This window comes from Spinacia oleracea, chromosome 3 (assembly GCF_020520425.1).
Source record: "Spinacia oleracea cultivar Varoflay chromosome 3, BTI_SOV_V1, whole genome shotgun sequence".
Classification (NCBI taxonomy): domain Eukaryota; kingdom Viridiplantae; phylum Streptophyta; class Magnoliopsida; order Caryophyllales; family Amaranthaceae; genus Spinacia; species Spinacia oleracea.
Genome location: NC_079489.1, coordinates 5,930,762 through 5,952,596, shown reverse-complemented (window position 1 = coordinate 5,952,596; position 21,835 = coordinate 5,930,762). Strand labels below are relative to the sequence as shown.

The 21,835-nt window shown below is 41.3% G+C and overlaps 3 protein-coding genes and 2 non-coding genes across 5 annotated transcripts; 4 read left to right on the top strand and 1 right to left on the bottom strand.

Annotated features, from left to right (window-relative positions):
- The first annotated feature begins 207 nt into the window (after nucleotides 1–207).
- Nucleotides 208–4,081, top strand: LOC130468974 (uncharacterized). The gene is made up of 3 exons (XM_056838019.1): nucleotides 208–1,693; nucleotides 1,801–2,678; nucleotides 2,759–4,081. The coding sequence occupies exons 1-3, from the start codon at nucleotides 208–210 to the stop codon at nucleotides 3,371–3,373; spliced, it is 2,979 nt and encodes a 992-aa protein (XP_056693997.1). The 3' UTR covers nucleotides 3,374–4,081.
- Nucleotides 4,082–4,670: 589 nt separating this feature from the next.
- Nucleotides 4,671–9,707, bottom strand: LOC110783066 (uncharacterized). Its single transcript, XM_021987362.2, has one exon. It carries the CDS (start codon nucleotides 9,705–9,707, stop codon nucleotides 4,671–4,673), a length of 5,037 nt encoding a protein of 1,678 aa, XP_021843054.2.
- Nucleotides 9,708–12,893: 3,186 nt separating this feature from the next.
- Nucleotides 12,894–17,879, top strand: LOC110783132 (uncharacterized). Its single transcript, XM_021987435.2, has 4 exons — nucleotides 12,894–13,805; nucleotides 13,915–15,088; nucleotides 16,004–16,767; nucleotides 17,386–17,879. Exons 2-4 carry the CDS (start codon nucleotides 13,927–13,929, stop codon nucleotides 17,725–17,727), a joined length of 2,268 nt encoding a protein of 755 aa, XP_021843127.2. The 5' UTR covers nucleotides 12,894–13,805; nucleotides 13,915–13,926; the 3' UTR covers nucleotides 17,728–17,879.
- A 1,573-nt stretch (nucleotides 17,880–19,452) lies between these two features.
- TRNAG-GCC (transfer RNA glycine (anticodon GCC)) lies at nucleotides 19,453–19,523 on the top strand. The gene has a single exon. It is a non-coding gene; the product is annotated as a tRNA-Gly (tRNA).
- On the top strand, nucleotides 19,524–19,611 carry LOC130471230 (small nucleolar RNA snoR114). Its single transcript, XR_008931890.1, has one exon. It is a non-coding gene; the product is annotated as a small nucleolar RNA snoR114 (small nucleolar RNA).
- Nucleotides 19,612–21,835: the final 2,224 nt, after the last annotated feature.

Below are 21,835 nucleotides of genomic sequence, written 5' to 3'. Positions count from 1 at the left end.
GTTTTTTTTTTAGGTTGTCTGCTGTTTTGTTAAGGTTTGGCTGTCTGATTTTCTCGTGTTGCTCTTTCAGTTGGGTTGTTTGAGGGACTTTGCAGCTGTTTGAGAGTGAATTTCCAGAATTAGGTACGGTTTCTGGTCTTACTTTCTCTTTTTGTCGGGTGTTTATGTTCTTTGCTTGCATGCGTTTTGAGTGGGGGTAGCCAAAACATGACTGGTAGGGTTGGGGTTAGTAACGTGATAGATCTGTCAGACACAAGTAGCGATTCTGGTGTAGAACTAAATATGGACGGGAATACGGCCGCTAGTAATGCTAAGAATGCTGGGTGGGGGGTAAAATCGAACACGCCACCTCCTTTTGCGGAGTTTATGGGTGGGAATCCTGTTACCGGCCCTTTTATACCCATGACTGCGGCTCAGTTTACTCGCTCACAACAGCTACATGGCCTGCGGGCACGAATGGAGAGAGAGCTTAGGCCGAATGAGCATAACGTGCCGGCTGGGGAGCCGATATTAGACGTAGATCCGATTTCGGTTAGGTACCATTTGCGGGATTATCGGGAATTTACTCAGCCTGGCGGCTCTGGTCTTGGGGAGTACGGTACTAACATCGGCAATATATATGTTTCTAGGGTCATGCCGTCAGACGCCGAGCCGTCTACAAGTAATCGACGGGCCGGGAAGGATCCTGCCGTCCATGATGCGGGTGAGGTTGATGCCGCCGTTAGTGGTGATGTGCCTTCCACCCCTGGCGACTCCATACTGGAGTCTTCTGAGTCTGGGTCTCCCGGGCTAAAGGCGCCGCCCATTGCCGACTCTGATGAAGATGAGGAGGATGTTGCGATTTTGCAGCAAGTGTTTGAAGAAGAGGCCTTGGACGCCGATGTGAATTTCGAAGGTGAGGCTGCCGCGTTCTTGGTTCCGGCCCCTCCCCCTAATGATTCTGCTGCCCTCACCACTGAGATAGATAGTGACTTTGTAAAAGAGGCCGTTGCCAACCGGCATTCTGAGGTTGGTGGTCGCTTTTTGGGTTTACCTGAGGGCTACAAGTTGACTGTGCCGAAAGAAGAGCAAACGGTGGCCGACTGTCCCGTAGGTCATGTTGTTGTATACACGAAGATGTTCGACTATGGGTTGCGCTTTCCCTTGCACCCGTTCATTGAGAAGGTTCTGCGGGCTTGGAATGTCGGCCTCGTTCAATTATCGCCCATAGTTATTCGCAATCTGGTTGCGTACACTTGGTTATTTTCATTCAAACAGTGGCCCTTGACCCTCAACCTTTTCAAAAAACTGCACTGGCTGAAGCGTGATGGGAAAGATACCGGCTGGTGGACGATCTTTACCAAGAGTCAGCGTCAGACTGTGAGCCCCCGGCTCTCCAGCTGCAAGGACTGGAAGGACCACTTCTATTTCATGGCTGTTCCCGAAGATTACCCTCTTCGGCGTACATTCTACCAGCCTAAACCTAGGATGGAACAATTTGACCAAGCCGACCTTGGGCCCCGAGAGCAACGTGCGTACGACAGGCTGCTGGTTGACTATGTTGACGTTGGGCTGTCTAAGCCTAAAACCTTGCCGGCTTTTTGGCTTCCTCCTGCCGGTTATATTCTTAGTCCTGCCGCTTTGGGCGCAGTTGGTCTTGTACCTACACATCCCCTTGGTAAATGCAGTTGTTTGCCTGCACTCGTTATCTGCTGTATTTGTTTATATTTCTTGGATCTCTGTTGTGTCGTGTTGCGTTTGTTAAAAAAATTTTCTGACTTCCTCGTTCATTTATTTATTTATTTATATTATTTTTCTTAGGGCACCATCTTTTAAACAAGGCTTCACTCGGCCTTGACAAGAATTGGAGGGTTGCTAAACAGTGTCCGGCGGGTCCTGCCGAGAAATATTATACTTTTTCCACTTTCTGCGCGAAAGCTTGTCGTGGTCGGTCAGCCAGCTTTGTGACTCCTTCTGCCGTTGTGGACCGAGGTGTTGTTCCTCGCGTTGTTCGAACAAAGGTTCCGGCAGCTGACCAGGCTACATCCTCAGCCCAAGACGAAATGACTACTGGCAGGTTTGCTTCTCTTCCTACCGGTCGGGGGGGACATGCTACTCGGAAGAGGTCTTCCAGCCAGGCGAAGGCCAGTTCTCCCAAACGGTCGAAAAATGACGCTGCGAAGACAGCGCAGGAGAAGGTGAAAGACGTCTACGCCAGCGTCGACAAGCCCTTGCAGACATCTGGCGCTGGAAAGAAGATTGCTGAACAGCCTGCTCAGTCGGTTGAGATTTTGGATGCTGACCTTTTGTCCAAATTGAACCGGAAGCAGGTGTTGAGCGATTTGATTAGCGATCCGATCCATCCTGTGCCTGTGTCGAGGCATAGCCCCTCCATGAACCGGTCTGCCAGCTCGGCCTCTAAGTATGGGGTTATAGTTCGTTCTGGGGGGTTCATCGAGGACAAAACTGTTGTGCTATCTCCGGATATTCTTGCCGGTCTAGCCGCTGCTCCCGGTCATGCTGAAGAGCACTGGCAGCCGCAGAATGATGTTCTGAGGGGTGAGTCTATCCTTTTTGACCGTCCTAAAGACGGAGGTACACTGGGCTACCGGTCTCTGCGCCAAGTTGTTACACCCGCCGACGGTATGCCCCAGGAGATTGAGACGCCGGCTGCACAGTTGATGCATGACCTGTACTCGGTATTTTACTTCCCTCTTTGACTTGCTTGTTTTTTATACTTGCTTTTATTTTCGGCTCTAAGCGATTTTACTTTCCTCAGGTGACGCAATCTGCTACCGAGCTTGTGGAGTGCTATCGGAGCTATCAGCGTCGTTTAAAACGATCGCAAGCTGAGAAAGAGAAGCTTCAGACGGACCTTGCTGAATCGGTCAGGACTGAAGGTGACTGCCGGAAGGAGATTGCGAGACTTGAGCTGGATGTTATTGCCGCAGGCAATAGGAAGGCTGAACTAGAGCTTCTTCCAGCCAAGTTGACGGCCGAAGAGCAGAAGACGGCTGAGCTGCAGATCAAGCTGGATGCGGCGCTGCAGGCGGCCCAAGATGCTGAGAAAGCTGCTAAGGATGATCGCAAGGCTGTGGCGCTGAAGGCTGTGCAGAAATTTATGAAGTCTGACTTCTACTGCGAGGAGATGAAGGGGCGCTATAATGGTGGGTGGACTGCAGCTCATCGTTGTGCCGTCAAAGCCTTGACGCTGACTGAGGATGCCTGGGGTAAGGTGGAGGGATCCTATGAAGAGGGTGGCCATATTGATCCGACTGGCATGGAGACCCAGACCTTCCCAGACATCGTCATTCAGAATGCTGACCCTCGCCTTCTGCCCGACAGGGAGATTCCCGAGTCTGCCTACTGGAGTGATGCAGACTACTCAGCTTGACGGTCTTGGCAGTCATCACCAGGCTCTTCCTGTGGTTCTTCCAACAGTTTTTTCCGGCCTCATACTTGTTAATGTCTGTTGGTAGCTTTTGAATATCATTTAGCGGATGTAACTTATAAACAATTTCCTTTTTTGGTACCTTTTAGCTGTTTGTGGCACTTTGTCTTTTGCCGTGTGTTAACTGTTTCAAGAACGTTATTGTCGTCTTGGCTGCGCCGTCTGAGGCGTATGTTTGTGCCTTTTAGCAGCTACTCACTCCGCATTTAGTTATTTTTGGGTGGTGGCTGTCGTCCCTGTATTTGTTTAAAACCTATGTGATGCACTTGATGGATTATCCGTTTGTTTTTATTCAATTTGTCACGTAATGGCGTCGTTTTGCCTTTGATTTTATTATATATTGCATCTTGCCTCTTGTCGACTGGGCCAATGTGTTCAACCCTTGCATATGCTTATGTCGTATTTTGCCTCGTTGCTGACTGAGCCAATGTGCTCACCCTTAGATTTTAATTTTTACCGTATCTTGCATCATTGCTGACTGAGCCAATGTGCTCAAATTTAGATTTTAACTTTTACCGTATGGTAATCTTTGCTGACTGAGCCAATGTGCTCAACCTTTGATTTCGTTTTGTTGTATCTTGCAACATTGCTGACTGAGCCAATGTGCTCAACCTTTTATGTCGTTTTGTCGTATCTTGCAACATTGCTGACTGAGCCAATGTGCTCAACCTTTTATTTCGCTTTGTCGTATCTTGCAACATTGCTGACTGAGCCAATGTGCTCAACCTTTTATTTCGCTTTGTCGTATCTTGCAACATTGCTGACTGAGCCAATGTGCTCAACCTTTTATTTTGTTTTGTCGTATCTTGCAACATTGCTGACTGAGCCAATGTGCTCAACCTTTTATTTCGTTTTGTCGTATCTTGCAACAATGCTGACTGAGCCAATGTGCTCAACCTTTTATTTCGTTTTGTCGTATCTTGCAACATTGCTGACTGAGCCAATGTGCTCAACCTTTTATTTCGTTTTGTCGTATCTTGCAACATTGCTGACTGAGCCAATGTGCTCAACCTTTTATTTCGTTTTGTCGTATCTTGCAACATTGCTGACTGAGCCAATGTGCTCAACCTTTTATTTCGTTTTGTCGTATCTTGCAACATTGCTGACTGAGCCAATGTGCTCAACCTTTTATTTCGTCTTGTTTATGCCGTATAGTTTACCTGGAATATAGTTCTAGCTCATATATTAGATTTCAAAATATGGCACTGTCGGCCCTACTACATCATGTTTTCATACAACTTCACACATGGAATTTTCTTAAAGTATCTGCGTTCCATGAGTTCTTCAGCGGTGTTCCATTCATCTCCATTAGTCTGTATGATCCAGCTACCACTTCTTCCCATATCTGGTAGGGCCCTTCCCAATTTGCAGTCAGTTTTCCTTGTTTTTGAGCTTTGCCGGTTGCTGCCGTCCGGCGGAGTACAAGGTCGCCTACCTCCAGCTTCCTATGTTTTACTCGCTTGTTGTAGGCCCTGCTCATTCTGTTTTTGTATGCGGCCGACCTAATTTTCGCCTGCAGTCTGACCTCTGGTAGGAAATCAAGCTGGTGTCTGAGTAAGCTGTCGTTTCCCTGTTCTTCATAATGCTGGATGCGAAAGGTGGGTAGTGCTACTTCAGCCGGTATGACTGCTTCTGATCCGAAACACAGTTTGAAAGGACTCTCTCCTGTTGCTTCTTTAACCGTCGTTCTGTTACCCCATAGAACCTCTGGGACTGTGTCTGCCCACTTGCCCTTGAACTCATCCAACTTTTTCTTAAGGGCTACGAGTATTTGTTTGTTTGCAGCCTCGGCTTGCCCGTTGCTCTGCGGGTGGCAGACTGAGGCATATGCGAATTTGATTCGGTAGTCTGCCAAGAATGCTCGTATAGGTTCGCAGTCGAACTGGCATCCGTGGTCGAATACTATTGCTGTCGGTATTCCAAATCTTGTTATGATGTTTTTCCAGATGAACTTCCGTACCTGGTTGGCTGTTATTTTTGCTACCGGCTCGGCCTCAATCCATTTTGTGAAGTAATCGACGGCAACAATCAAGAACTTCCTGCCTCCTGAGGCTGTTGTGAAGGGTCCCACGATATCCATTCCCCACTGGGCGAATGGGATTGGATTCAAAATGGGCATCAAGTCGTTTGCTGGCATACGTATTACTGGGGCAAATAGCTGGCATTTTCCGCATTTCTTGACGTAGCTCTGTGCGTCCTCCAGCATGGTTGGCCAGTAGTAACCTTGTCTTTGGCAGATCAAAGCAAGTGTTTTTCCTCCTACATGGTTTCCGCATATTCCTTCATGCATTTCTTCGATTAACCTTGCGGATTCGTATGCCGTCAAACACCGCAGCAGGGGGAGGCTGAAGGCTCTTTTATAGATTTGCCCCTGATATATGACGTACCAGCAGATGTCTTTTTTGATTTTCTTTGCCTCCCTGATATCGGCCGGGAGAACTCCAGTCGTCTTGTACGCCCAGATATCATCGTACCACTCTTTGTTTGCCGTGATGACCATTATTTCCTTTCCTTTTTCCTCCGTACTCCTTCTGTGCATGATTTCTATCATTACTGATCGACTGAGCTCGATTGTTTTCGAACTGGCCAGTTTTGCTAGGCTGTCTGCGGCAGTGTTCAACGCTCTGGGGACCAATTCGATGTCAAAAGCTTCTAATTTCGCTGTCAGCGTCTTCAGTTTTTCTTGATACCGCCGCATTGACGGCTCTTTTGTTTCATACTCTCCCGAAAACTGATTTGCCACCAACTGAGAATCCGTTGTCATTACTATCCTCTTGGCATCTGCCAACAAGCATAGCTGTACCCCTGCAATGGCTGCTTCATATTCTGCTTCGTTGTTCGAAGCTGCGAAAGTGAATCTGATTGCGTATTCGAACTTATCTCCCGTCGGAGAGATCATGACAACGCCGGCTCCCGCTCCCGACTGAGCGGCTGAACCGTCTACTGATACTTTCCAGGAATCTGCTTTGGTTTCCTCTTCTTGATAGGATGCTTCAACTACGAAGTCAGCCAAAGCTTGTGCTTTTATTGCATTGCGCGGGTGAAACTCAAGATCGTACTCCGACAGCTCTATTGCCCATCGCAACAGTCTGCCGGCTGTATCCATTTTTTGCAAAGCCTTCTCTAGTGGAAAGTTCGTCAGAATTTGTATGGTATGTGCGTCAAAATATGGTCTGAGCTTTCTGGCGGCTATCAGGACTGCATAGGCCACTTTCTCTATCAGCGAGTATCTTGCTTCTGCCGGATTCAAAATGTGGCTGACAAAGTATATCGGCTGCTGGACTTTGTCTTTTTCACTGATTAGTACGGCAGCAACGGTTTGGGCTGAAGCGGACACATATAATTGTAGCTTGTCGCCCTCTTCCGGCCTGGCTATCGTCGGTAAAGCACGAAGATGTTCTTTTACCTTCTCGAAGGCCTTTTCCTCGGTTTCCCCCCACCGGAATTTTCCGTTCTGCTTAAGAGTGTTAAAAAATGGAATCGACCTGTCGGCTGATTTGCTAACAAATCTTGTCAGAGCCGCCATTCTTCCTGTCAGCCTTTGTACATCTTTGATGCTTTTTGGTTGAGGCAGACTGAGTATCGCTTCTACCTTATCTGGGTTTGCGTCTATGCCTCTCTCGCTGACAAGGAAACCCAAGAATTTCCCCGATTTCACTCCGAACACACATTTCTTGGGGTTTAGTTTCATTTGGTAACGGCGCAGAGTTTCAAACGTTTCCCTGAGGTCATCTAAATGATCGGTCTCCAATTTGCTTTTCACTATGGAGTCGTCGACGTATACTTCAATGTTGCGGCCTTTTTGGTTTGCGAACACTCTGTCGACCAGTTTTTGGTACGTTGCCCCAGCGTTCTTTAATCCAAACGGCATAGCCTTGTAACAGAATACTCCCCCCTCAGTGATGAATGCTGCTTTTTTCCTGTCGGCCTTTGCGAGGCTGACTTGGTGGTACCCGGAGAATGCGTCAAGGAAACTGAGCAGCGCGTGGCCAGATGTGGAGTCGACTAGCCTGTCGATTCTTGGCAGTGGGTAGCAGTCTTTTGGGCATGCTCTATTAAGGTTTGTGAAATCTACGCACATTCTCCACGAGCCGTTTGACTTCTTAACCATTACGACGTTGGCCAACCACTCTGGGTAGTCGCATGGTTCAATAAATCCTGCTGCCAACAACTTTTCTACCTCTTCCTGTATTGCTTGATTTTTTTCTGTTGAGAAGTTTCTTTTCTTTTGCTTTACCGGCCTGACTGCTCTGTCGACATTCAGTCGGTGCTCGATTACCTCCGAGCTTATACCGGGCATTTCGTCTGCGGAAAATGCGAACACATCCGCATGTTCTCTCAACAGACCGATCATGTTTACCCGCAACTGGGGGTCAATGTCGGTTCCTAATTTTACTGTTCTGCCAGTTTCTCCTTCTACCAGCTCGACTTCTTCTGACCTTCCTCCGGCCTCTACCCTAGGTAGAGAAGTCCCCTTTTCGATGCTTTCGATTGTGGGTGACTCCATTTTCTGCCTTTTCTCCTTCTTGGGCAAAAGAGATGACTCGCCCCCCAATCTTGGGGCTTGACCCTTTGCCGGTCTTTTCGTTGCTGTCTCTCTCGCTATATTCCTGGATGGGGTCAGTCGGCCTGGTGTTTTTAATGCCGTCAAGTAGCATGATCTTGCTGAATCTTGACTGCCTCGGATTCTTTCAGCCTTCTCAAAGTTAGACATGTATATCATAGTTAGATGGTATGTTGATACCACTGCTTGTGCATCGTGGATGAATGGCCGGCCCACTATTACGTTGTATGCAGCAGGCACTTTGATTACTAAGAAGTCTACCATTAGGTCCCTTGCGGCTCTACCTTCTCCAATCTGCACTGGTAGCCTGATGCTACCTTCCGGGAAGACTGTGGCTCCGGAGAATCCTATCACAGGATAGTTGACTCGTGTGAGTTCTGTCTCGTCTATTTTCAGCTGAACGAAGGCTTCCCAAAAGCTAATGTTCGCTGAACTCCCTCCATCCACCAGTATTCGTTTCACTGGGAAGTTCGCTATTTCGAGGCCCAAAACCAGTGGATCGTCGTGAGGGTATATAATTCCGCGACAGTCGTCTGGGGTGAATGAAATATTTGGCAGGACTTGGGTTGCCGGCCATTTTATGGTGCTGTGGTAGTTTACCAGGTGGCGGTGTTCGCCCAGACTTCTGCCGGCTCCACTGATTGTTCCTCCATGGCACGGTCCTCCAGATATGACCCATACTGTCGGCCCCTTCTGGCCACTGTTTCTAGCCTCCCCATTCCGACTGGTTTCCGGTGCTTTCTGCTCTATTCGGAGCGGTGTTTGGGTGGATGGTAATCTGTTGTTTGTGTTATTGCTTTGCCAATTGCTATTCTGTTGGTTGTTGTTGTTCTGTCGGGCTTTATATTGTGTCAGATAGCCTCTCCTGATCATATCCTCGATGTTATCCTTCAAATCTCTGCAGTTTTCCGTATAGTGTCCACAGTCATCATGGAATGCGCAGTACTTCGACTGTGGTCGGGGTTTGTCGCTCATTGGTGGAGGCCTCTTCCAGTTTTCGTTCTTGTTGACATTGTAAATTGTGGCTCTTGGGGCGTTCAATGGAGTGTATTCGTGGAATGTGGGGTATATGCTGGTTGATTGTTTCTGGTAATCCCTCCCTCTTGGGTCTTTCCTCTGTTCATCCTTTCTGAACCCCCTGTTCTGATTCTGCTGCGCCGGCTGAACCGGCCTTGGTGCGGCATTTCTGGTCTGTGCCGACTGATAGTGATTTGGGATTGTCATCAGCTCGTCGCTTTTGATGTATTCGTGGGCCTTTATCAGTGCGCTTCCCAAATCGGTGAAGGATTTTCTTCCCAAGTATTTTTTGAACTCGCAGTGGTTCATTCCTCTCATCAGGGCCACCACAGCTATCTCTTGCTGCAAGTTTGGTATGCTGGTGGACTCGTTGTTGAATCTGGTGAGGTAATCTCTTAAGGATTCTCCGCTTCTCTGGGTGACTGCCATCAGCTCTCCCGACGTTTTCTTTCTCTGCTGCCGGCTGATGAACCGTAGCATGAACTCTGTTTCTAACTGTCGGTAATTATATACCGACCCCTTTGGTAGTCCCTTATACCAGCCGGATGCCACTCCCAGCAGCGTTGAGGGAAATATCTTGCACCACATGGCGTCGGAATCTGTATACAACATCATATGTTGCTCAAATGTGTTGCAGTGGACCTCCGGATCTGTGGATCCGTCGTACTTGCAGAGTGGGAACTTCAATTTCTCCATTGGTTCCTCCAGAATGTCCGCGCACAGGGGGGAGTTTGCAGGTTAGATGGTGTAACGGCGCGACGCGTATCTCTGGGGTGCTTCTCTTGTCTCTTCGATGACCATGGGTTCCGGCCGACTGCGCAGAGCAATCGCCTGGTTTGTATTTGGGTGTTGTTCTTGTTGCACTAGGATCTGTTCTCCGAATAGGTTTCTTATCGGCAATCTCTTCCGTTTTTCGCCGACTGATGTTTCTGCAGTCTGGTGTATGACTGTCCTGGGTACAGGTTCTGTGTTTGCCTTTCTTGCTGGCTTCAAGGCCGACAACGCGGCCATCACCGCCCTTGCTGTAGCCAACTGTTCCTCCGAGAACTGACCGGCGAGTTCAGACGGCATTTGCGTTTCGTCTTGGGCTGGGCTTTTGGGCTCTCCTTCTGAGTCGTCGTCCTCGACTGAGTATCCCAGAACATGCAAGGGTGTTGCTGCAGTCGTAGTTTTGCTGACGACCGACTGGCTCCCTAGCTGGGGGGTGGGTTGGTCATTGACGGGTGTTATTATTGGTTCTGCCGAGAATAGCGTGGGTTTCAATGGGGTTGTTGTTTTTGTCGTCTGCGTACTCTGTGGGGTTGCTTTCGAGGCCTGCTTTTTGCTTCTCTTATACGAATCTGACTGCGTACTCTCCATTTTCAAGGGTGATGATTATGATTGATTTCTTTTTTTTTTCTTTTTTTTTTTTTTTTTTGTTTTGCCTGGCTGTGGGTTCTGCTTACAAGTGGGGGTCCCCTCCTTCTAGCGCCAATTGTTCGGGCTGCGGATTAGGAACAGGAAAAGGATGACTGACTCCCGACTGAGGCTGCTGACTGGATCCTGCACAGTGAAGCCGTTAACTAGCCTCGGGGGTGATCCGAGAATTACCCCTCCGATGCTTAAGTCAGATTATGCTGATAGCTCTGTAATAAATGCTCATAAGAATGATTGGATTGGAATTGCGTACCTTTGGCATTGATGGGGGTCCGTATATATAGACGGGTTATTTGTACGGAGGACCCGGGTTATTACCCGTTGGTTCCGGATCCTCCCTTTCGGCTCTGATAGGCAGATGATGTCAGAGAACTGCCGACTGGGTTTGTAAACCCTGGATGCCGACTGCACCTTTGGTGCTTCTTGTGAGTATATGTCTATGTTACAGCTGTTATGGGTTGTCCTACCGGCATACCGGTAGGGCTACCCGTACAGTTATATTAACAAGTAAGAAAGTATAGTTCTTCCATGTTCCATAATAATTAGGTATTTCGATTTCCATGCAAATTCACTTAACCCAAGAAAGGGGAAACCAATACAAAGAAGAAAAGAAAACAAAACAAAAGTTCCCCTTTCTTCCTCCATACCCCCTCTCCATATTACATTTTATAGGGTGCAACAAAAATGTGGATCCCTACAAATTAAGAATGTCAATCCCAATCATCAATTTCATTTGGTCCCATAATGATGTATACAACTATACATTGTATAGGAGGATTGGGAAAGGGTACAAGTCTTATCCTCAATAGAAATCACTTGATGTACTGTGTACTCGGTGTAATTGGTTGTTAGATAATAGTCTTCACTTTGCATATGTGGGAGTATTGGAAGAAATATGTAGTTTAAAATGTCGTCTTTAAATATATACATACCCATGTGTTTCATATATTGAATATGTGATGACTTGAGTTATTGAGCCAAGAGGAGAATTGAGTTTGATGTGCTAGTATTGAGTTGAGAAAGGGGTACAAGTTTCGATTTATTTAATGACTTAATTAATGTTAATATTTCGATATTAATTAATTATTTATTTTTAATAGGATAACACCAAAGGCAGTTATAAACTCGTCCTAATTTAGTTTCTGTATTTACGTTTTCATAATTTAAAGTATAGTTTATAACATTGGTATGGACTTTACCTCTCTAGTTTTACTATGACCTGAGGTTTTGATGGTGTAGATTTCTTAATCTTCCTCTTCTCGACCTTCCAAAGGCGTTGATTGTAAATTTAAATCTAGTTAATTAACTGCAAATATTTCTAGTCGAATATGATCTTGTTTTGTTCACCTTATTTCCTCTTATTTCATGAAAGATAAGTTTAGATAATTTAGTTGAGTTCATACAAGATAAATTTAGCAAAAAGATTACAGAATTACAATTTATAAACTAAAATAAATTATGATAAATTCGGAAAAAATAAACACAAATCAGTTGAATAAAAGCACACTAATAGGATAAAAAAAGTGAATGGTAACATTTTACAAGTGTATTGTGATATTGTCTATTGTCCATTTGTGCATACCCAGGGGAAGTAGAAACCCAAATTCTAAATTAACTAATTATTTTGGCATTATGGGATTAAATTATTGCTTTAATTATTAAGATTTGTGTTGCTTTTGTCTAACAAGTTCCTGCTTTACAGGTCTCCTTAGTCATTACCAAAGTTGAAACCTTTTTCCTAATTTTTTTTAATCTTTCTCTCTTAACACTCAACTTCTTCTTCCTTTGTAAATGTGGGACCATAAATCCTTGGGTTTCTTAGGTGGATTTTAATCATATTGTTCATAATTGTTAATTGAAAATTAAATGATGGTTTTTATTACTTGAATCTTATTTTCTACTTACATAATATGATCTTCATTGAATGTTGTTGCTTTCTTCGACCATTTTACACGTACACATAACACATAAGAGTAATTTAGATAACTCTTTTTAATTAATTAGTATCCATTTGCTAATCTTGTTGCTAATGGCTTTACTTATTGCCTTATTGGACTAATTTTTAGTTTTTAAATTGGATTTTGATGCTACGTTTCATCATTTCAGCTAGGAAGTGTATAAAGCAATTCCAATAAAAGAATAATATAGTTAATATGGAGTATTATTTTGTTATAAAAAAAATGGAGTATTATTTTAACTTATTCCAGCGACACAGGACACAACCATGCACGTGTACAATTAGATCACAGGTTCGAATATCCTCTCCCTTATTTATAGTTTAAGTTTTAACTAAACCTTACAATTTTTAACCAAGTCCTATAAATTTGCTCTCTTATATCTACTATCTTGCAACCATTACTGATTCAATCCAATAAATTTCAACTAAATTCAGATAAGTTCAAGTTTTATCTTGTTAAAGAAAATTGTGGTATTATAAGCTAAAGAAAACGCATAATTCATTAGATTCAAGAAGTATATTGAAGTAGGATTTTTAGAGTTTTAGATATTGGTGATTGTTGGGTGGATGTTACAATCAATCAACTATTTTACATAGTTTTAGAAAACCTACCACATGGGGCTCGCTTTCAGAAATTGAGTAATAGAATCAAGATCAAATCTTCCCTAGCCGGCCATCTTCAAAGGCATTTTATGTACGGATTAGTTTCTATGCAAGTGCATTACGGAATGTCCGAAAAAGTAAGGGTATTTTGGGAAGAAAATGAAAAGAATTGACCACAATAAATACCCGAGTCTAGTTAATTTGAAGATGAGAAACGGAGGAAAAGAAATGGAAATAACGGTAGTCCATTTTAGTTAGGAACAAGTACCGATCACTCTTTTTAATATAGAGTTTAAGGAAGTCGAGATGTACATTTTTATAACATAACAAGGGGATAAGATATTATTTAACAAAAAGATGACTTGATTTTGTGGCCATGTATTTATTGTGTCTATTTAGGTTTAAGAGTAATGAGTTAATGACACTCTGGACATGTACAATTTGCTATTCAATTTGTTTGGCTAGATGTGCTTTTTCCATTTTCTCTTTTTCACACTCCATTTCTTCCTACAATCAATAATGGTGACAAAAATTCCAGGAATCTGGTTCCTTTTTACTCCTAAAAGCCCAGATTTTTAGAGCTGGAGAAGAATGAAAAAAAATCATTCATGTGGGGGTCAGAAAACACTGAAAAAAGAAACCAACAATTTTACAAGTTGGGGTTTATAAAGTGTTAAACTTTCACTGAATTCCAGGACAAAAGTGTAACTAATTTTTGCAGAACTTACACATGTAAAAAGTTCATCTTGTTATTGTCAGATTACACATTCAAGTCCACTTCTTTCATACCCAAAACACTGTTAATCCTTGATTAATTTGTAAGTTTTCTTCTCCTAAATTCAATTTTGAAAAGTGTTCAATTTTGATTTGCTAGTTTCTTAAGATTTTTTTTGTTTTTTTTTTTTGGTGTTTTTGGTTTTGTTTTAGGAAAGTATATTGATGATGGAAGAAAAGGGTATGTCAAAATCATGTATTGTAGTATCTAAACCAAGAGATGATGATGATGATGATAGCTTATGTGCAATGTACTTTGGTATGTCTTGTGCCTTATTTACCCTTAACCATTTTTCGAGTTCGAGCCGAGCTTTTAAGGATGAGAAAATGGATAATAAGATGATCCAAGGGAGTGTAAACCTCTTAGGATTATTAGTATGGAGGAAACTACAAGAAAAAGAGAGGATTGGTAGCAAAAATGAGCTTATTCGAAAACTCGAGGCCGCGGAAAAGGAGATCATTGAGTTGAAGAGAGCAAGAAGTGAGGATGCAAAAGGCAATGATAAAGTTGCCAGCATATATGCTGCGCAAGAACAAAGCTGGTTTGCTGAAAGAAGGAAGTTAAGGCATCAAATTGGGAGTCTTTTAAATGATTTGAGAATTCTTGACAGAAGAAAGAATGAGACTATTTCTGATCTGGATAAAAAGATGGAAGTTCATGTTAAGTCTAGGGAAGAAGATGAAAGGAAGAAGAAGGAGTTGGAGGAGAAACTGAAGTCTGCTGAAAGTGTAATGGAGGAAATGAGAGAGTTGAATAAGAGTAAAGATGATGAACATTCATCTGAGTTGTTGAAACATAGAACTGCTTTTATTGAGCTTGTTTCTAATCAAAGACAGCTTGAAGCTGAATTGGGTAGAACAGTTAAACAAGTTGAAGGTGCTAAACAACAGCTTGAGTTTCTGTTTGATGAAAAGGAGGAAGCTTTGTTAATGGTGGAAGAGTTGGCTGTTGAGGTTGAGAAGATGAGGAATGAGTCTGAACAGAAGGATAAGATTATTTCAGCAATGGTGAGGAAGATGAAGGTGGATTCATCTGGGATTTTGAAGGAGGTGAAGTTGTTTAAATCGAAAAGGAAAACGGAAAGGTTGGGGAGTTTTCCAGGTTCGAGAAATGAAAGGAGGAGTTTGAGGAATTTGTTGTCTAGGCAAGTTAGTTCTAGGTTGTTGGAGGGTTTTCCTGGTGATGAAAACAGAGAACTGAACAACAAATTAGAACAACGCGTTGCTGGTTTTGATGATTTGGATGATGAAGTTAGGAAAGGAATTGAAGATGATTATTCTCCACAGTCTGAACAACATGGATTTCCTGCAGAATGTACTGATTTTCGTAAGTTTTTCACACTTCAATCTGAACATGACATTTCAAGTTCATTCTGTTCACCTGACATCTGTTTATCTGAAATTCTGAATGTATTTTTCTGTTAATATGTGTTGAGATGCACAAATTAGAAGATGCACGCGGTTGTATGTAGCTCTACATGCGACCGAGTTAAAAACATATTTTTACGGTTTTAAAACATATTCTTTTCCAATTTAAAAAACACATTTTTACTGTTTAAAAGCACACCTCACGATATAAAAGTACATTTTTACGTGTAAAAGCACATTTATTTTTTCAGAATCTGTTATTTTTATTTTAGTGATTGTGTTGCACTCAACAATATGTTCTTTTAAAACGGATGTGTTTTTTTGTCTGTAGAAATGTGCTTTTAATTAGTAAATCTGTGCTTATAAATATGTGTTTTTTGAAAGATTAAAATTACAAAAAAAACTCGGTTACATGCTACTCTACACGCAGCCGGGTAAAGATGCCCGTGGGCCTGGCTGGGCTTCGGGCCGAACCACGGGCTGTTTGCCTAACCGGGCCAGGCCCGAGCCATGTCTACTCGGCTTCGTGTCGGGCCGGATCGGGCTGAAAAGTTCAAAAGAAGGCCCATAGGTTTTCGTGCCGTCGTGCCTAAGCATAATTTTACTAAATTTAGTGTGCTTTGTCGTGTTGGGTCAAGTCGTGCCTTGCCTAGTCGTGCTTTTTCCCAAAAAAATCGGTGTAGGCCCGGGCCACGACTTCGTGCTCGTGTCGGGCTGGGTTTTTTTCGTGCCAAGCCGGCCCGGCCCACAACCATCTTTACAGCCGGGTGTATCTTTTACCAATTGTTGTTCTTAAGTACAAAGTTCCTAGTTTTTTTCTTTGTTTCGTTTTTTTTACTAATCTTGGTTTCTGTTTCTGATGTCGGACTGTCAGATGATGCAACAAGGTTAGATGAATGGGTTCATGCTGAAGCAGAAAAGTACCACAATGCAGTAGAGAAGAGACATCAGCTAGAGTTAGAAGCTTTGGAGGAGCAAATAAGAATGAAAGATGATAAACTAGAAGCATGTCGTTGGAAGCTAGTAAGTTCAGAAGTTGAATCAAAGAAGTTACACTCCAAAACAGAAGAACACAATCAAGAAATATCCCAACTCAAAGATGATAACTTCAGATTAGAGACCTTGTTGGTAAACCGAGAAGTAGAACTCAAAAACTTGAAAGATCAGATTTCAATACAGTTGAACAACTTCAACTCTCAAAAGAGTAAAAAGAATTCTTCACATAGGAGAGATCTTTCGATGAATGAAGGTGATAATAACAACGGGTGGTCTAAGTTTAAGATCAGTAAGAAAAAACCAGCTGAACAAGAAGAGGAGAAGAAAGAAGTAGTACAGTCTGTATCGAAACATACTTCTTCAACCTCTTTCTCTTCCATTGAAGATGTTGAAGAGAAACATGTTCTGGAATCTTCTAAAGTGTGTTTGAACAAGACTAAGTGGAAAGTAGACCTTCATGCTTTGGGTGTTACTTATAAGATTAAGCGGCTAAATCAGCAGCTTCTTATGCTTGATAGGTTGACTGGTAATCAAGAAAACAGTGATTTGAAGGGTTTTGTTATGCTGCTTTGTTTGCTGAAGAAGCAAGTTGGGAGGTATCAGACACTTCAGGAGAAGACTGATGAACTTAGCAAACGGATGGTAAGGCTCCTCGTTTATTAACTAAAGATGATTGTGGGGGGCAGGCCCGGCCCGAGGCCCGACTCGGTACAAAAAGCCCGACTCGATATGAGCACAAAGTCGTGGGCTTTGGGCCGGGACTTAGGTTGCATTTTTTTGAAAAAAACACAACAAATCCGCTATTTCAGTAAAATTAGGCTAAGGGGCAACCGACAGGCCCGTGGGCCTCAGCCCTGTTTTAAACATTTCAACCCGCCTGGCCCGGCAAGATGCAGAGTGGGTTTGGTGTGGGCCGGCCCACGGGCACGAAAAAAGCACGGCCAGACACGAGCATGAAGTTGTCGGTTGTGGGCCGGGCTTGGGCTGTACTTTTTTGAAAAAACACTATAAAGCCACTAAATTTAGCAAAATTAGGCTAAAGGACAACAGCCCAACCCGTGGACCTGGGTCGTGGCTTGAACTTTTTCGACTCACGAGCCCGGCAAGACGCATAGTTGATGGGCCCGTGGGCTAGGCCCGAAGCCCAGCCCGGCATACATCCATCTTTAGTATTATCTAGCTTATAATGCATATTGTCTGCAGTTTTAATTATCTACTGTATTAGCTTAAACCATGATCTTAATGTTGTTATATATACAGGGAGAAGACTTGAATGTTAAACGAGGGATATCGAGTTCTAAAAGAACAAAGGAGGATAAAAGAAAACTAGAGCACTTCCTGGAGGAGACATTTCAGTTACAGAGATTTATAGTGGCGACAGGACAGAAGCTGATGGAAGTACAGTCCAAAATTGCTGCTGGTTTTGTTGCTGAGATAACGAATGAGCTTGACGGGCCATCTAACTTTGACATGAAACGATTTGGTGATACGATGCAATGTCTGTTTAAGGATGTACAAAGGGGTCTTGAAGTACGGGTTTCTCGGATTATTGGTGATCTTGAAGGTACATTGGCTTATGAGGGAATTCATTTTCTGAAGTAGTGAAACTTCAGAAAACCTGAAAACAAAACTCAGGGTTCTTTTGATTTTTTTTGTATATTCTGTGTTTCAGTCAATTGGTGCAAGAAATAGAAAGGCTTATATTGTAAATAAACTCCATAAATAAAGTATAATGTTTGTTTGATACTGCTAAAGATCAGAACATTCCTTGCAGAACTAATCTTAGATTTGTCAGACAGTTCAGTACAGATGTGGTAGTTGAGGAGTCTACATCTCAATCATGAATTCATGATGCCTATCTGTGGTAGGAAATCGAACACTAAAGCCCTTGGTTCGAGTGAATATGAATACGCTATGCGAGTATGATGTTTTTGTGGATTAACATCTTCAAAATCTGTATTAACTATCTCTGTTGAGGAAAGTTTTGGTGTTCCTGTGCTAATGAACTTTGTGGGTTAAGGCATTTTCGTCATTTTAAAACAAGTGTTCAGTTAATCCATCACTTAAAATATCACTTGTTCAGTTAAGACAGAAATGATGGTAAATTGAAGTAACAATATATTATCAGTTCAGCCCACAAAAACAGAAACAGTAAGTTCATTCTGCATAAGTACCTTCTTTATTTGTGCAAACATCAACACAGATTTAAGAGGGTGTTCAATACTTCAATTGTTCAGTTAAGACAGAAATGAAAGTAAATTCAAGCTAACAAAATTTTATCAGTTCAGGCCTCGAAAACAGAAACAGACAGTAAGTTCATTCTGCATTAGTACCTTGTTATATTTGTGCAAACAACAGAACAGATTTAACAGGATTTTCAATTGTTCAGTTAAGACTTAAGACAGAAAACAAAGTAAATTTGAGATCACAAAATATTATTAGTATTTGTTGAAGAAATCAAGCATTTTCTGTGCCACAAGGCTCACAAATGTGTCTGAACAACTGCCTGATTCTTTGATAAGGTAAGCCTGAATCTCCTGAAAGTGTGGTAGAAAGAGATTAGTTGTTGGCCTCTTATGTTCAAATAGTCCTTTAACAATTTCAGAAATTCTATCAGCAATTTTGCATATGTTCAGTTGTCTAAAGACATGTTTTTGCGAAAATAAACACCCTTGTAATGAACAAGCTTGTAGAGGTTAGGCTAAAACAACTAGCTCGAATTGATCACATTTTCACATAAGTTAAATATTTTAGTTTCCAATTTAAATCATGACACATAAGCATGTCATGTCATCATTGTGACACGGCTTAAAGGTCGCATGTTGCGACCTTTATCATTTTCGTTCACACATAATGTGTTCAGTTGTCTAAAGACAAGTTTTTGTAAAAGTAACCACCCTTGTAATGAGCAAGGTTGTAGAGGTTAGACTTGGACAACTAGCTCGAACAAAAAAATCCATAACATGCTACTATTGCTGATGAAATGAAATGCAATACTAATGCTGATGCATAAAATGAACAATAGAAAATTCCATATTAGTTACTAATGTATGAAGTGAACAATTCTTCTCATTAATTAAGACTTAATCCATGACACATAAATATCAATTTAGGATCATATTGTGACTTTTTGTGCTCAACTATGCACTTTGATCATTAATTTATATTATCGTATGTTTCATGGTAAAAATTGTTTGCATAAATTTATAATTTAACAAATACTTTGTAATGCATAATACTTGTGGGTTTGGAGTAGGCTGGTTAAGCCCACGTTTTAAACCATTAAAATATATACTAGAATTTGGTCAAGGAATTAGAATACAAGTAGCACCAGTGGTCTAGTGGTAGAATAGTACCCTGCCACGGTACAGACCCGGGTTCGATTCCCGGCTGGTGCAAAGCTATGATGATATATGCGCTTCTTGTGGCAGTTGGTTCCGCCACGTAATGTCTGATCTTCGGACGAAACAAAGCGCATCTGAGCATTCATTTTTTTATTTCCTGCCTTTTTTTTTCTCGTTTTTTACAAGCTTTTGATTTTATGGGATTGTTTTATATCCTTCAATATCGATGCACAAAAAAAAAGTAGTAGCTCATTCAAAATTTGGGGTCCAAATGTATTATACTTGCCCCTAAAAATTGGGTCTTCCATTAGATTAATTATTCCCTTTGTCCCAATTTAGTTTGCTTCACTCTCTTTCTCATACGTCCCAAATTTTACAAAAATCATTAAAAATGAAATGTAAGTGCATAAGAGCCACAACGGGCCCAACATACAACCCCAATCCCCCACCGTTTCTAAAACGTGCCGGACACGCGATACTTGAACACACTTTTTAGTTATAAATTTGACCCGGCTCGAAAAATAGCCCGAAAGCATGGTATTTTAGGCCAAAGTAGCGGATTTGGACTTGTATATTTGAGTCCGAGTCCGATCCAAACTTTTTTCAAGTCCGATCCAGTCCGATCTATAAAAAAATTCTTGAGTTTGAATCCAGTCCAATCCGATCCGATTTTTTTTGAAAAAAAACTTTTTTTCAATTTTTTTTTTTCTAAAAAGTTAAACTCAACGGGTTTGAACATAAATGAAAATATACTAAATTCAAAAAAGAATGCAAATAATACACATAAAATAGAATTTACGAGTATTAAAAATTGGGTATGAAATACTTTAACACCTATAACTACATGTCACTTTTGCATAAAGGGAAAAAAATATCCATTAAGAAATAGATAAAATTGCAAGTAACATTATGTCTTACACATCAACTTGGCCAAAAAAAGTTCCAGTTCTTAAAAAAATAAAATTTTAAAATATTAAAGCTCAATAATCGACCATCACAGCCGGCGAGAGAAAGGAAAAGAGAAAGAGGTTGATAGAATATTTTTGGGTTATGGGTTTTATATATAGGGTAATATTTGATTGTTTTTTGTTGCACAGAGTAAATAAAGGCCTAAAAATCACTTCTTTTTTTTTGTTTTTTTTGAGGAATAAAAATCACATATTTCACAATAATTTTCTAATTACATATGTTTATATATAAATAAAATCTTAATACTTTAGACTTAATTGGATTTTTGGACTCTAAAAGGTTGAGTCCGAGTCCAAAAATAATTGGACTTGGTAATTTGAGTCCGAGTCCGATCCAAAAAATTTCAAGTCTGATCCAGTCCGAAATTTTGGACTGGACTGGATTGGACTTTGGGCTTTTCTCAATCCACTTACACCCCTAAGTGTGTCAATATAGCCTTTGCCCGTTGTTTCTTAGTCTATATTTTCGCTTAAAATATATACTTCCTCCTTTCCTTTGCTTTACGCTTTCCATCACATACTTTAATATCTCGAACTATGTATAATTAAAAATTATAAAAAGTTGATATTTAGAAATATATGTCAATACAAATCAAACAAAATCACATTACTACGATTTTTCTTAGGTAAGAATCACAAAAGATAACCAAATGTCTAATGTAAATAGTGTAAAAATCAATTTGGTGGGATATTTCTAAAACCGGAGAAGTATAACACTTCATGGTTCAACTATTTGTTACCTCTTAATTTATATACCCGCTTGGAAATATATGAAATTATAGACATAACATCTTTGTACAATCCCATTTTCAATTCTTTGTAAAACCAAGGTTGTACTAAAATCCTAAAATCTTAACATTATTAACTTTACAAATAAATTATACTTTTATGAATTACGATCTTATGTATAAGATCAATTCTTACTACTTCCTCCGTTTCTTTTTGTTTGTTACGTATTCATTTTAGGGTGTTTCATTTTGTTTGTTACATGGAAGAATCTTTCTATTTATAAACTTATTATAATGTTATTTTTTGTGCCCACTCTTAATTTTAATTGGTCAACTTTTTCAACTCATTAAATTTATTTACCATTTCCCAAGTATGTTAAGTTGGCAATCTTTGTACTTTTTCATTATTGATTCATTTTGATAAATAAAACAATCTTATTGGTTGTTGTAGTGATTAGTGGATTGAGGTTTTATTTGGGTTAATTTTTTAATAAACAAGAAAAGAATCTCTATTATACATTAATAGAACGTGTAAAAGTCCAAACGTAACAAACAAAATGAAACGGAGGGAGTAAATAATTTCACTTTTTAATTAAGTAGTTACCCAGTTATGATATACAGGCCCCTGATTTTTACGCAGTGTGATGTTGAATTTTCAGCTTCAAAAAAA